This window comes from Cajanus cajan, chromosome 7 (genome assembly GCF_000230855.2).
Source record: "Cajanus cajan strain Asha chromosome 7, NIPB_CcT2T_4, whole genome shotgun sequence".
NCBI classification, from domain to species: Eukaryota; Viridiplantae; Streptophyta; class Magnoliopsida; order Fabales; family Fabaceae; genus Cajanus; species Cajanus cajan.
Genome location: NC_138523.1, coordinates 56999375 through 57014532, shown reverse-complemented (window position 1 = coordinate 57014532; position 15158 = coordinate 56999375). Strand labels below are relative to the sequence as shown.

General features: G+C 29.7%; 1 protein-coding gene across 1 annotated transcript; it reads left to right on the top strand.

Moving 5' to 3' along the window:
• Positions 1 to 9264: 9264 nt before the first annotated feature.
• LOC109805108 (Heavy metal transport/detoxification superfamily protein) lies at positions 9265 to 11741 on the top strand. Its single transcript, XM_020367083.3, has 3 exons — positions 9265 to 9507; positions 9671 to 9746; positions 10317 to 11741. The coding sequence occupies exons 1-3, from the start codon at positions 9469 to 9471 to the stop codon at positions 11393 to 11395; spliced, it is 1194 nt and encodes a 397-aa protein (XP_020222672.1). The 5' UTR covers positions 9265 to 9468; the 3' UTR covers positions 11396 to 11741.
• The last annotated feature ends 3417 nt before the right edge of the window (positions 11742 to 15158 follow it).

The following is a 15158-nucleotide window of genomic DNA, read 5'->3' as shown; positions in this document are numbered from 1 at the left end:
CTAATAGAACAAGACAAAATTAATATGTAGCGTGCAACTCACATGACGTGCATAAAAATAGAAAAAACTCTCACCTTACAAGCCGGTTTTGTAGGGTTGAGTTAGGCTTAATCCACTATTCTAACATGGTATCAGAGCCATTTAGATCCACTTTAAAAATGGATCACCCACCATTGATTGATACATGCATCATGGGCATGAGGGGGTGTATTCAAGTCCCGTCATTAAAAAAGGGTCACCTACCATTCATTGATACATGCACCATGGGCATGAGGGGGTGTATTTCAAGTCCCGTCAATCCTAGATCATTGAAAAAGGGCCACCTACCATTTATCCACGTACCAAGCCTAATAGTGCTAGACGTGAGGGGGGTGTATTGAAAAAAATCCAAGTCCTACATCGACTAGAAATTAGGCAATTAAATAGTATATAAGTGGAAAGCAACCCTCACCTTACAAGCCGATTTTTAAGGTTGAGTTAGGCTTAATCCACTATTATAATAAAAAGAAATATGAAATTTGATAAATATGACTTTTAAAGTATAACAAATATCAATAATCTTTATCATACATGTCAATTTATAATTGAATGTTTACAATCTAACCAGATTTAATTTGTAAATGTAACTAACATTATTATATTTCCACATGTGTAAGTCTAGGAAGCTTAGTTCTACTTTTCTGTGAGCACATGCATTGTAGTGTTCTAGCAACATAAAACCAACAATGATCCTCCATGAGCTCCATTTCTCCATGTCACTGTCATTGGCTGAGAATGTCTTTTGTTGTAATGCAGAAGCAATTGATGGTATGTGGCTTTAGCTGTGCTAACTGTTCCTTGTTCAAGTATAGAGCGGGAACATGTCTGATTGGGTTGAAAAAGGACAAAGTAGTGCGATAGTGTATGATAACAAAAATTGAATTAATACAGAAACATTAGTTTGAAGTTTTCGTGGTGGAGTTGATTCCTACAAATTTCCAGTTTCTATTTTTAGGCCATCCTCGCCCACGGGTTGCTTATGATTTTGTATGTCAGTGTAGCATTTTAATGCTTGTATAGTAATTGTTGGGAGGGGCCAAAAACATTGTGTTGGAGTTGGAGCCTCATGGGTCAAAAATTTGAGTTGGAGATTCGAGTTAGAGTTTGGGCTTATTCTTTCTCTTCCCTTTTGCACAGGATTTTGCTTTAAATAAAATAGTTGGCTTCAAGTCTACAGTGCAATACTATGCTTTGCTGTTACGATTGTTTTGCCAATTTGCCTCCGATAATTTGACCTTGTTGCATACTTAACTAGTTATTTTTTTCATTTCTGAAAAAAAAAAAACTAAAATAAAAACTGCTAAAGTTAACTTTGGACTTTGACCAAATGATGATTCAAACTGAGGACTTTATGTAACTGTAGCAAGGTTCCTTTTTTTGAATGAATGCATGTGAAATCAAAGAATCATCATAGCTCTTGTAACATTTGTTTCTTTTCATTCTTAGTGGTACAGATCAACTGTTGTAGTTTCTACATATGTCATAGATTTTTTATTATTATCATTATTATATATTTAAATAGTGCCATCACATATGGTTCATGCCAAAATTTGTTAAAATCTTAGTGTTGTAAAAAATGGTCACGCTTGATTGTCTATTGGATTGAGCTTAACATCCAAAATATTGGCCTAAAAAATAATTGGGCGAATTTGAATTAACTCAGTAGATAAATGAACTCGTGGACTCATGATTTGAAGATTCTAAACCTATTAAATTTATTTGGCTCGACGTTTTTTTTTTATAAAACTTACTTAAGTAAAATAAAGCAATCTAACTTCATCCATTAGGCAATGAATAAGGAAATAAGTTGTCTATAAAAATCGAGGTAAAGTCCAGCTAATACCCTTTATGTAAGACGATGTTTATTATGATTAAATAATAAAGTAAAAGACCTTTACAGCATTATAAAATCTTGAATTTTGTGAGGAAATTTTTGAATCATTGTTAAAATAAAATTATGACTTAGTAGCTTTTGTTGGAATTATAATTTTATGATTGTAAGCGAAAGGTAAAAGACGAGAAAAGAAATGTGTGATTAGGTAGCAAATTATTTGAATGATAATGAAATAAGTAAATGTGAATGAAAAAATGGTAAAAGAGATTAAAGAGGGTTGCAGCAAAAGAATTGGACACGTCCCATTCAATCCCACCCAGGGACCCATGACCCATGCTTGTGAATTTTGATGCCTACTGTTCTCATATTTATGACTTTTGGAAATGATATACCAACCAACCAGATCCTCCCCTTCAGGACACAAGCATACAAATTCCACCTCATCTTCCTCTGTACTATTACTAACACACTCTCTCACATCTTCACCCTCATCCGCATGACCTTAAATTAAAAAAAAAAATTAAAACAAATATGAGACAGTGATTAAGTGAGTGGCAGTTAAAGTTAATCCTAACAGTAACAGTAACAGTAACAGGCTTGGTGGAGAAGCAAAGGAAAGACATAAAAGAAGAGAAAAAGGGGTTTGGGACAAGATGCAGGTGTTTGGGAGTAGCAAGAAATGATGACCTAAGAAGGGGTCTGAGTGGTGACTGAACCCCACCCTTCCCCCCTTCTCTAGTCCCAAGTCCACTCCCTTACACACTTGCCCCACTTTTTCACAGCCTTTGTGCGATTGCGTGCACACTCTGCCTACTACACCTATACTAGTGTATTATATTACTCTATCAATACACAAACCCCTTTTCTCCCTCCCATAAATAGCTTTTAAACGAGGAACTATCTTTACAAATTGGCACCTTAAAAACTTAAAAACTTAATTTTATCTTTCAATTCAACATTCTTTTTCCTCTTCCATCGCTAACCTTTTTATAATAGAGAATTGCGATAGCTTTCTAACGGAGATTCCGAATCATCCTCCAAATAATTAAAATATTAATATTTTTAATAAGTTTATTATAAAAATAATTATTTAATTTAATATTTTATTATTTAAATTATCTTTTTGGAACACGAATCTCCAGCATTTTTCTTTTATAATAACTTTACTGTACAAACTTTGTACATAATTTTCAGGTTTAGTGCTAATGCCATGGAATATTAGGATCTTCAGGCAAATTACTAGTAGTTATAGCTGAGATAGGGTGGAGATCTTTTCAGCCTTTTCCACAAAGATTCTCTTTCTCTTGTATGGAGGAGATATGCTGGAAGATCAAAACCGGAGAATATACAAAATGACAAAATGTGAAGAAAAAAAAAATATCAGTACGTCTACATAGTTATGACTCAAAATATTTGCATTGTCTAGGATAATAATGATTAAATTCTTTTTGATATTTTAATAATTGAGTGATTTCCGTGAAATACATTTTTAATTATAATTTCTTATATTTTACTTTTTAATTTTTATAATTAAAATTTTTCTATTTTAACCCTTATATGAAGTATATATATATTTTTTAGTTCTTATAGTTTAATGAACTTTTTTTTTATTTTTATAATTGTATATTTTTCTCTTTTATATAAAATAGATAATAAAAACTAAAAATGATAAAAGATAGTATGTATAGGGAATTGATAGCTTTTTCATTATTTTTTCCCTAGTTTTGAGTATATAATGACATTAAATGATAATAATTTTCTTTATTAATATTTAATGTCATTTATACATTCAAAATCATAAAAATGAATAAAAAAATGAAGAGAAAGAAATGGAGAAAATTCAAACTCATATATAAGAATAAAATAGAATACTTTAAAATGTAGAAATTAAAAAAATAAAGTTTATGAAACTATAAAAACAAAAGAGTGGCAAGATTTCTAAATATTTAATAAAATAATATATAAGAACGCAATTACTCAAATTCAAGACTTAAGTTAAGATAATTTATAGCGAGTGATTACGCTGACCGTGATGAGATAAAGTAGGTTAGTTACTGAGTCTATCATGAATCTCATCTTCAGTTGGGCTCCATCTAAGCCAGTTCATTCTAGTTTTTGATAAGTTAAATATTGCAAGAGTTAATTATATGCTAGTCATTGGTATGTATTGCATGATGTCACATGGAATTGATTTTGTTGCATCACATTGCATGTCTGCATCTGAATTATGGTAGCCAGCATGCAATGGATATTTGTAGGGAATGATTGTAGAATATGAGCACCTCGAATGCTCCAAACAAATGACAAACAAGTGGTGACAACGTTAGCATATGGTTAGCGAAAAAATAGCCTCAGACAATGGTCGCAAAGCAAGGATTGTGAACAGCGACGCACCCAGGTACGGTGTGAAGCTCTTCATTGTTCATTCATTGATTTTGTGTGCAACATATTGGAACAGGTGTAGTCATGATCTATTAGGTACATGATTAATAAAACTCATTTTTGTTAGGGACAAGACCCCACCAGTTTACGACTCATGCATTCCGTCGTTGACGATTCTGCGATGCCTCCTACAGTCTGCATTCTGCAACAATGCTTGTAGTGATAAGAAAAAATGAACTTATTGGAGCACACTTGATAAAGAAAAAAAGAGTCCGATAGTGACATGAGAGCATTATTAGATAAGTATTAGAGTTCACCAGAACTATGAGTTTATTATCACATGGAGAGTGCACATATGTTGGAACATTTTTGTCCAACCTATAATATGGAGTGTTCTTCACTTTCTGGTTAATTCATCGCTCATATATTTTAGGAACTTCTTAAACATTCCTTCATACAATGCACTCCTTATTTCAAAGTTTGGTAAAATTCATTTTTAATCATGGAATGTAATTAAAATGTACATGTGAATTAAGTTAAACCCTAAATCTTATTTAATGTTACTATCTCCAAAATACTCATCATGTAATTGAAATTTTATTTTTAATGACTTTTTTATTCTTAATATCAAGTTAATGAAAGATAAAATAAGAAAAATAATTTTAATTGAGATTAACAAAATTAGATAATATTAACTAAATTTCATAATCAATATAAAAATTATATAAATTTGTTTGTAATTAAATTCGAAAGGAGTATTTAATATTAGTATCATACGATAAGCATAATTAATTGTAGACATTAACCAATTCGGCATTTAGAAAGGTGGTTAAAAAAATTATTAGATAAATATATTCAATTTTCATGATTTTATATAAGATATGTTACATTTTTTAAAATACTTTTTCATATTTAGTATAAATAGTGTTCTCATTATTGTTTTAGGAGTCTTTTTTGATTAAAAATATTAAATAAAGATGATTTGATTAAAAAAAATATATATTTGAGTTCAAAAATTTAAATAATTTCTGTTTGGTTAAATTGTACTTTTAATCTCTCTATAATATCATATTTGTAATTTTAGTTATTTTATTTTTAAATCCACAATTTCAATCCTTCATTTTTATAAAGTTATAATTTTAATTTTTTATTAAATGTTCATCCGTTAATAGTTAAAATTGTAACAGTTTATGACCTAACATGACACAATAATTAACATTTAATTATAATATTTAAGCTAGATTATACTTTTAGCTCTTGTTTTTATCTCATCCTTATCTCATTTTACCATTTTTATGAGATAAAAATGAGAACTAAAAGTTAAATTTAACCTAAATATTAATTATTATATCTTCTATTTAATATCAAATCATGATTAATGTTATAATTTTAACAATGGACAAATGAGCACCAATTTAATGAGGGGATCAAAATTTATAGACTTTATAAAATTGAGAGACTAAAATTAGGAATTTAAAAATAAAGAACCAAAATTGTGAATTTCATATAATAAATGAACCAAACGCCCAACTTAGTTTTTTTTATTTATATGATGGAGAAATGTTTAGTTTGACTTAAATTTAATTAAGCAAGTTAAAAACATAGGCATATTATTTTTTAAATAAATAAAAATAAATTATAATTTTGGTCCTTTATCTTTTTAATGATCTATTTTAGTTTTGTATCTTTTAAAATGTTTTATTTGATCTTTTATCTTTTATCTTTTAAATTTAGATTGATTTAATTATTTTTGAAACTAATTATTTTTAAAAAATTTTGAGACACAATTTTTAATTTTTTTATTAACTCAATACTTGAATTTTGGCTCATTAGATTCACTTTATATGAAAATTGTTGAACGTAACTAAATTTTTAAATCACAAAATATTTTAAACATTATTTTTGAAATATTTTTCATATAATTTTTATTATGTTTATAAGTTTTTTTAAATTTGAACATTAATTGGATTTCGTTGTTTTCATATATATGGATAAAAATAATGTTACAAATTTTATATCTTGAAGTCGTAAAAAAATCATCCAAAATTGTGTCACAAAATTAATAATAATTATTGTTTTAAAATGATCAAATTGGTCTAAAAATAAAAAATAAAGGAGCAAGTTAAACGTATTTAATAAATAATAAATTAAAATGAATGTAAAAATTAAGATGATGAACCAAAAATATAAGTAAGAAAAAAAAAACAGTAAACAAGTGGAAGGTGTTTTAATGTATTTGAAATGATAAAAATACCTTAGTTTTATTTATATTCTGTTGCACATTGTCAAAAAATTATTATGTAGTAACACACTCTGCAATGACATAATAATTATCACTAAAAATTAATTTTATCTACACTATAAATATTATATATATATATATATATATGTTAATATATTATTAAAAAATATAAATATAAATTATAATGATATATAATATATATTGTTGAATTAAATGTAGCATTTGTAAAAATTATAAGGCTTAATTACGTTTTTGATCCCTCGAGTATTACAATTGTGTAATTTTGATCCTCAAAGTTTTAATTGGGTAATTTTAGTCCCTAAAAGATTGTAATTGTGTGATTTTGGTCCTTCAATTTTTAATTGAACAATTTTAGTCCCTCAAATATCATAATTGTGCGATTTTAGTCTCTCCAATTAAAAATTTAATAATTTTAATATATATATATATATATAATGTTTTAAAATTATACAATTATTTGTCTATTCAAGTTAACACATATTATAATTTTCTTCAATGTATCAAATAATATATATTTATTATTAATAAATAAATAAAATTTATATATTATTATTTTTATAATATTACTGATAAATTAATATCAATAATATTATTAGTATATTTATAGATAAACTAATAATTTGATAAATATAATTGATTATATATTAATATATTTTTGCCAAAATATAAATATATAAGAAAAGATATGTATATTTCTAATTAATATACTAATATTTAGGTAAAGTATATTAATATATAATAAATTATATTTATCAAATTATTAGTTTATCTATAAATATACTAATAATATTATTGATATGAATTTATCAGTAATATTATAAAAATAATAATATATAAATTTTATTTATTTATTAATAATAAATATATATCATTTGATATATTGAAAAAAATTATAATATGTGTTAACTTGAATAGACAAATAATTGTATAATTTTAAAATATTGTGTATATATATATATATATATATACTAAAATTATTTAATTTTTAATGAGAGAGACTAAAATCATACGATTATGATATTTGAGGGACTAAAATTGTTCAATTAAAAATTGAAAGACCAAAATCGCACAATTGCAATCCTTCAAAGACTAAAATTACCTAATTAAAACTTTGAAGATCAAAATTATACAATTACAATATTTGAGGGATAAAAACGTAATTAAGCAAAAAAAATTATAATTATGATAAACATAAACGAGTTATAAGTTATCATATTTTAAAAATTTGTTTAAAACATTTTTTATTGACAGGAAAGGAGTTTAACTTATTTTAAAAAATAATTTAAAAAATGAAAGAAATAAGTGATCGATTTCAAATGTATATTTAAATTATCTGAAAATAAAAGTACCAAAATTTAAAACTATAATTTTAGTTTTTATTATTATATAATAATTTTTAATCATGATCATATATAATTGGTTTTTCATATTTTATTATTAATTTTATTTTTTATAAACTAAAATTAGGTGAATACTTACTAATAATTTTTGTTATTATTTTTAATATTATTATGATATATAATATAATTTTTTAAATTTTTATTTATTTATAGTTAATATTTAATTTATAACTTTTCAAAAATTTAAAATAAAATAATCTTAAATAATAATATATATACCTCTGAATATTTTGAAATTATATAACTGTTTATGACAAATATATAAATATAGTAATTTATTAAATTTTAAGTATTTATAACATATTTTTATTATATAATAAATTGTTAAATAAAATATTAATTAACTTTTTTGTCTAAATGAATATGATATAAAATATAAAAAATTATTATTATTTAAATAAATATATGTAGATGAAGTAAAAATTTAGATGGAAGTAATGTTTTGTAAAATTTGATTTTTGATTGAGAACGTAAAAAAAAAATAGGTGGGGAAAGGTTAAAAAAAGAAGCAGTAAATGATGTTTGAATATCACGAGAAATAAGAGAGTACATTGAGATGTGACAAAGGGTACAGAGTATGAATTTTGGCATGTCAAGTCGCTGTTCTTCTTTTATTGTTTTCCCTCAGTATTTAACGTTAAATCACATCCAGAATTCAGAGCAACCCGTAATTCTCTCTTTCTCTCTCCTTACCTTTTTACTCTTTCAATTCTCCCTCTCTGACTCTTTCATTTCTCACCTTTCATCACCTTTCTATTATTACAGAGTATGTGTTGATGATGTAAATATAATGTTAGAGCATATGTAACGAGCTTGCTTATAAGCAACTCAACTCTTCTCATATCACTAGTATATCGGTTTTACTCTATTTTATGAGTTGTTTAAATTTTAGCAGAGTTATTTGTAGAAATAATTTTATTAAAATGTAAACAATTTATAAAATGAGTCAGAGCTGATTTAGCAGTGATATGACATAGGAGTTACTTGTAAGTAACCCTTATTAAAGATGATTTTAGAAATTATCATCAGTGTTATTGATTTTTACAATTATTACTCATTATATTATGATTGATGAAGTCTAATTCAATTAGTTGTGAAGTATGAAGCAGGGGAGTTATAAACTTTTTATAAGTAGTTTAGTTTTTACATATAAAAAAATTATCACACAATTTAAAAATTTAGTTATGATGTTTTTTTTAATAGTTAATGAGTAAGAAATACACATTTACTTTTTAAATAATACTACTTAACACATTTTTTAATTAGTTATTTGAATATAAAAAAAAAAACCTTAATGCACAATGAAAATGTTATTTTAAAAGGCCATGTGCCTAGTTTTTGTTTGTTTTTGAGAACTGGTGGAGAGGGAGAAGAGAAGAGTGAGTAGCTACTACATCTACAACTAGCCGGTAAAAGAGAGAGAATCTATAAGTGTGAAGAAACTCACATGCAACCCCTTTTACCGTTTGCATTTGCACAAGGAGTTTTGGTTGGAAACAAAGGGAGAGAGAAAAGAGGGAGCGTGTTTCGTTCCAAACAGCACTGAAGAAATGACTAAAGAAGAGGACTTTAAGCTCCTTAAAATCCAGGTCTTTCTCCTTATCCTTATCCATCACATGCTTTCTGTCTTTCTTTCTTTTAACACCCCATTCCATTTCCTATGAACACACACAGCAAAGTTGTTTGTTGGTCTTTTCCTCAGGAATCTTTCTCTTTTCTTTTCTTGTTTCTTCTCATCATTTTCATCTACAGACTTGTGTTCTCAAAGTGAACATTCACTGTGATGGCTGTAAGCAGAAAGTGAAGAAACTCCTTCAGAGAATTGAAGGTCCTCCCTTTCTTTTCCATATCATGTCTTGTCTTCACTATTCACTCACTATGCTCATTCTTGTCTACATTAACTCTAGCTTCCCTTCTTTTCTTCACAACTATATGCACGGAACACAAAATAATCGTAGTATAGTATAATATGTAGTACATTTATGATATAACATCATACTCAATTTCAGCATTGCTAACTCACATCAAAGTGTTTCCTTTCATAAGCTATTATCGGAGTTAACTGAAAACAAAAAAAAAAACTGTTTAGCCTATTTCATAACTGATTTGCTGCTTTATGTAGACAGAGGATGAATATTTTGTTTTTAAATCTTCAATGGGAAAATCAGACTTTTAGTTTTCTTGTTTGGAACTTGTAGCGGTTTGACCTTGGTGTACGATCAAAATAGCTCAAGTAATTTGTTATATGGAAGATAATATCACTTTGGAGTGCTATTTAAAGTGAGAAGCTTATTATAATATGATTTTTACTTGCTAGAAGATGGGGTAAGGTTTTGAGGTTATATTTTATTCAATGTTGTGCTAGGAATTGAAATTTTGGTCCCTTGTTGTTCCATAGGTGTTTATCAAGTTCAAATAGATGCAGAACAGCAGAAAGTTACAGTTTTAGGAAGTGTGGATTCTGCAACTCTGATCAAGAAACTCGTTAGAGCTGGTAAATATGCTGAACTCTGGTCTCAGAAAACAAACCAGAACCAAAAGCAGAAGAACAACAATGCCAAGGATGAGAAAAATAAAGGGCAAAAGCAAGGACTCCCCAAGGGGATTGAGGCCTTCAAAAACCAGCATCAAAAGTTTCCTGCTTTTAGTTCTGAGGAGGATGAATACTACTTCGAAACCGATGAGGAGGACGAAGATGAAGACGAAGAGATGCGGATGCTCAGGGAGAAAGCCATTCAGATGAAAATGCTCAAGCATCAACCTCCCAATGCAAACAATGTGAGAAAAGGCATGGGAAGCATTTCAGCAGGTGCCAATAATGGTAAGATGAACAATGCTTGCAATGCCAATAGTGGTAAGAAAGGAGGTCCAAATCATAATATGGCTATGAAGGACAATCCTAATGGGCTTGATCAGAAAACCATGGCAGCTCTTAAATTAAACAATGCCCACCTGAATGGTGAAGGCCTTAACCTCAACCTTGGTGAAGCCAAAAGGGCCAATGACATTGGTGCTATGATGAATCTAGCTGGTTTTCATGGTAATGGTGCAAATGTTGGTAGTGCTACTGTTCTAGGTGGCAATAATTCCAATGGTTTTGGAGGTTTTCCTGTTCAGTCCAATAACATGATTCCAGGGTCTTCTGCAGCTTTTCCAAGTGGTGGTCTTGCTTCTGGCCAATATCCATCTTCTCTGCTAATGAACATGAATGGCTTCAATAACCATACATCTCCATCTCCTTTAATGATGAACATGAACATGCAGGCAAGGCAAGCCATGCAGCAACAACCCCAGATGATGTATCACAGGTCTCCTTTTGTTCCCCCCAACACTGGCTATTACTACAACCACAGTGGCTACAGCCCTGCACATTACTCCTACTCCTATGGCTTGCCTAGTTACCCTGGTGGTGATGATCACACTGCAGCTCACATGTTCAGTGATGACAACACCAGCAGCAGCTGTTCAATAATGTAATGATAGGTTGTAGAGCCAAAAAAGTGAAAACAAAAGAAAAGAAAGCAAAAAAGGATGGTGTTTGACCTTAAAGTCCCATTTACTAAGCTAGTATAGTGTTTGACTGTAATTTGGTGGGGGCATATGAATGTGTTAGGGATGGATGGAAGTGTGAGTTAGTGAATCATCAGTGTACTCTGTAGTGGTTGAGATGATGTTTGCCTTTATTTTTAAAAAAATTGTCCTTGGTTGTTCTGTCTCATGAGTCATGACTGGCTTTGTATGAGAAAGTAGATGAACATGTGTTATGCTAAAGTCCTAACTTTTTTCAGGCTAAATAAAGTGGTATATGCATCTATTTAAGTAAGCTAAGTGAATATGAGAACCTAACTTTTGGGTTTTCATTTTATTTTATTATTATTGGATATGGGACTATCCTGTCAAATTACACAAGGTGACATGAGTCGCTGTTTTCTGTGCACTGTGACATGATGACACCGTGTGTCTTGGAACAGTTGGGTTGACAATGTGCATCGCTGTGAGTAATGGTATTATTGTGCACGTTAGGTGGTACGCACGCGCGTGTCACGTGCTGGATCATGCAGTGCTGTGACCGGCAGGACCACATTACAACTTGAAAGTTGGTGATATAATAATTCATGTTTACTAGTATGCTAATTATACACAGTATATATGACGCTGACATACCTACAGCCAGGTATAACTTGTAGTATATTAATTGTCACTAACAAAGCACATGCACTGTGTTTGTGTAAGGGGCTTATCCAAGAGAATTTTAAACCCAACAAAACACGTTGTAGCCTTTTCTAGTTGGGAAAAAGGAGCTTAAAAAGGGTTTAAGCAGAAACTATTGGAAGTTGGAACTGCTACCTCCTAGCATTCCCTAGGGTCCTTGCCTTTGCTTTCCTTCACATATTTTTATTCATGGTGCTCATCAATTCTCAGGGTGGGTCAACTGGTCAAGTAATTATTTTTTAAAGTTCAAACATTCTTTAAGGAGTTAACCGTTCATCTAAAATAGAATAAACACTTTTATTAGTAAAATAAAGGAATAGGGTTTTTTTAAGGAAAAAGGAATAATATTTGCATTTGATTTTTTGGGGAAATTATCCTTAGGTCATTTTTTGTCTAGTTGATTTAATTTGTTCATTTAGTATTAAAAAGTTCAAACTCTTAATTTTAAAAATTGATCTAATATTATCCTTATGTTTAAAGTCTTCAAAGTTTAAATCTCATTATGATGTGATAAGTAGGTATATCTTATTCTACCAAAAATGTTGTAATTGGTTGATGGTTGGATTGTTACAAAGGAAGGGACAAATAGCAGGGAGGGCTATCTTGTCTTGAAAACAAAACCCTAATGCCAAGACAAGGAGAATCCATGGACCATGGACAAATAAATAATCAACCTAGTATATTGGAAAATTAATTACTTTTGAAGAAGCACTTTAAAATAACATCTAATTCAAATAGGTTAATTCACGTGTTTTCATGAACAAACTAATAGTAGTAGTATTCTTTTACTATCTCAACTACGACCGTTAGATATATGATGAGTATTTTATATATTGTATTCTCTGTTTTGGTCAAAGAATAGATGTCATTTGCGACACAAATAAAGATCTATTCCAAGTAAGGAACCATATTGTTACAGTTAAATAAATTAATAAGAAATTCACCATTACATAACAAAGTACTTTCTTAATTAAGCTTAACAGAACTCTTCATTGTTCATGCAAAGAGTTTTTTTATCTAATTGTCAATAATATAATATAGGATATGTCATATACACTTCTAAAATATATAGAAAATACATAAAATTTTTCAATAAGTTAAAATTAACACATATAAATTAAAAAATAATTTATACAAATTACTTTTTATATAAACAAATTTTAGTTCTAAATTTTTATTATATTTTTATTCTAAAAATATATATATGAAGAAATTTATCCGATAAGATTGACTCTCTTCTCCTCCATTATCAAGCAAATTAATTACTAGATTGATGGAACCATTTGACCTGCTTATAAAGAAAGAGAGTGGAGAATCAAAGGCATGGCAACAACATTTGTGGTTCAACTCCATGTGAGATTGAGATTATCTACTAATCCTATTTCTAAGTTGTTCTTTATGGATACGGGTTTTGAAGCATCACTACAGGACACAACCATGGTTTTGCATAGACAAACCATTATTTTATTTTATTTTTACTAGAACAAACCATTATTTAAACCATATAGCTAATCTTTCATAGCATGTGTGTGACACCCTTCTACCCCATAATAGATAAGTAACAACAATAAGAATAATTCAATAAATATAACATCAAGAAGGGTCCACGTATTTTAATAAAAACTCATAGGTTCACAAGTCTTGAAATAAATAGAAATAATAATAATAATAATAATAATAATAAAGTTTTACTCTTAAAAGAAAATTATCAAGGTCTCTAAAGAAAAATGAAAGGGATCCAGAATTTACAAATATAAGGTGAATATAAAACTCCTAAAAATAAGTCTCCTCAAACGACAAATAACAATTCATAACTAAAGCATCCTAAATTCATGCCCCAATGTCACATCCTATCATAGCAGAACCCTTTCCCTTTAGAACTCAACACTATGAGTGCCTTCATCTTCACCTAAAAGAAAACCACATAAAAACAGGACGGTGAGAGATAGATAACATCATATATGAACATAGAGCTACCCAATTCCCACCCCACACCGTGCACCAAAATATCATCATTAACTATAAACAACAAATACATCTCATATAATTACCAAACATCATTTTTTTTCAATCATACAAGCTTTCATACACATGCTCACTATATGCTCATACACATCTCCTCTCCTAAGAGTCTCAACTTGGCACTCCGCACAATGGGCGTACCTCGTTAATTCTCTTAGTTGTTGTCAATGCGGGCATACCGTTCTCACACCCTCCCAGGACCGGTATGTTGCACGGTTAAACACCCAGCGGCCCGTGCAAAGGCAATTCACCCATCGTTAAACCCTCTGTGGCCAGTGAGCTGCGCAGTTAAACACCCAACGGCCCACGCATGGAATGCCTCCCGTCATGGTCCCCCCTGTCTCAACCCCTCTCTGGGCCCAGGGTCCAATGCAATATAGCCACGTCTGGCTTCTCAAGCACCACATGCAACTCATAAGTCTCATGCCACTCATGCATCCCACATAACTCATAATTAATGCATCTCCATTATATAACATCATCACATGTCAATAACAATCCATGCAATATCATCCTCACATGCTAGGTACCTATCATTAAGTTATCAACATCATAGACCACAAATTTCACATAATTCTTCACACACATCACAATATCTATGACATTCAGTTAATAATTTAACCATAACTCGAGATATACATATCCTTTCTAAGTGATCCCAACTCCATTAGAATCCTAACATCAATATCTACAACTTTCATGAAGAACACAAATCCTAATAAAGTCGTTTAGGTTACCATTCAGGGCTCACAAAAATTGATGTTGTGGTTCGCACACAGATTGGAAGGCTCAAATTGCAACTCACATAACTTGATCAAATATTAATATTTTTACACGATTCTTGTGTCTAAATGGTAGCCCCAGATGTCTAGTTTCTAACAAAACAAACGGCACTCGATTTGGATAACTACACAGAAAGATATCGCAAAATTACAAACGCGGGGTCCCGACGCCCGACGCCCAAAACTGGCGCTGAGCGCCCAAATCTCTGCCCAGACTCCCCTCT

Bases quoted from the DNA above. Each gene is read 5' to 3' on its own strand.
- LOC109805108 (XM_020367083.3), top strand. From the start codon at position 9,469: ATGACTAAAGAAGAGGACTTTAAGCTCCTTAAAATCCAG. The intron at 9,508-9,670 runs GTCTTTCTCCTT...TTTCATCTACAG, and splicing joins TTAAGCTCCTTAAAATCCAG to ACTTGTGTTCTCAAAGTGAA. The intron at 9,747-10,316 runs GTCCTCCCTTTC...GTTGTTCCATAG, and splicing joins ACTCCTTCAGAGAATTGAAG to GTGTTTATCAAGTTCAAATA.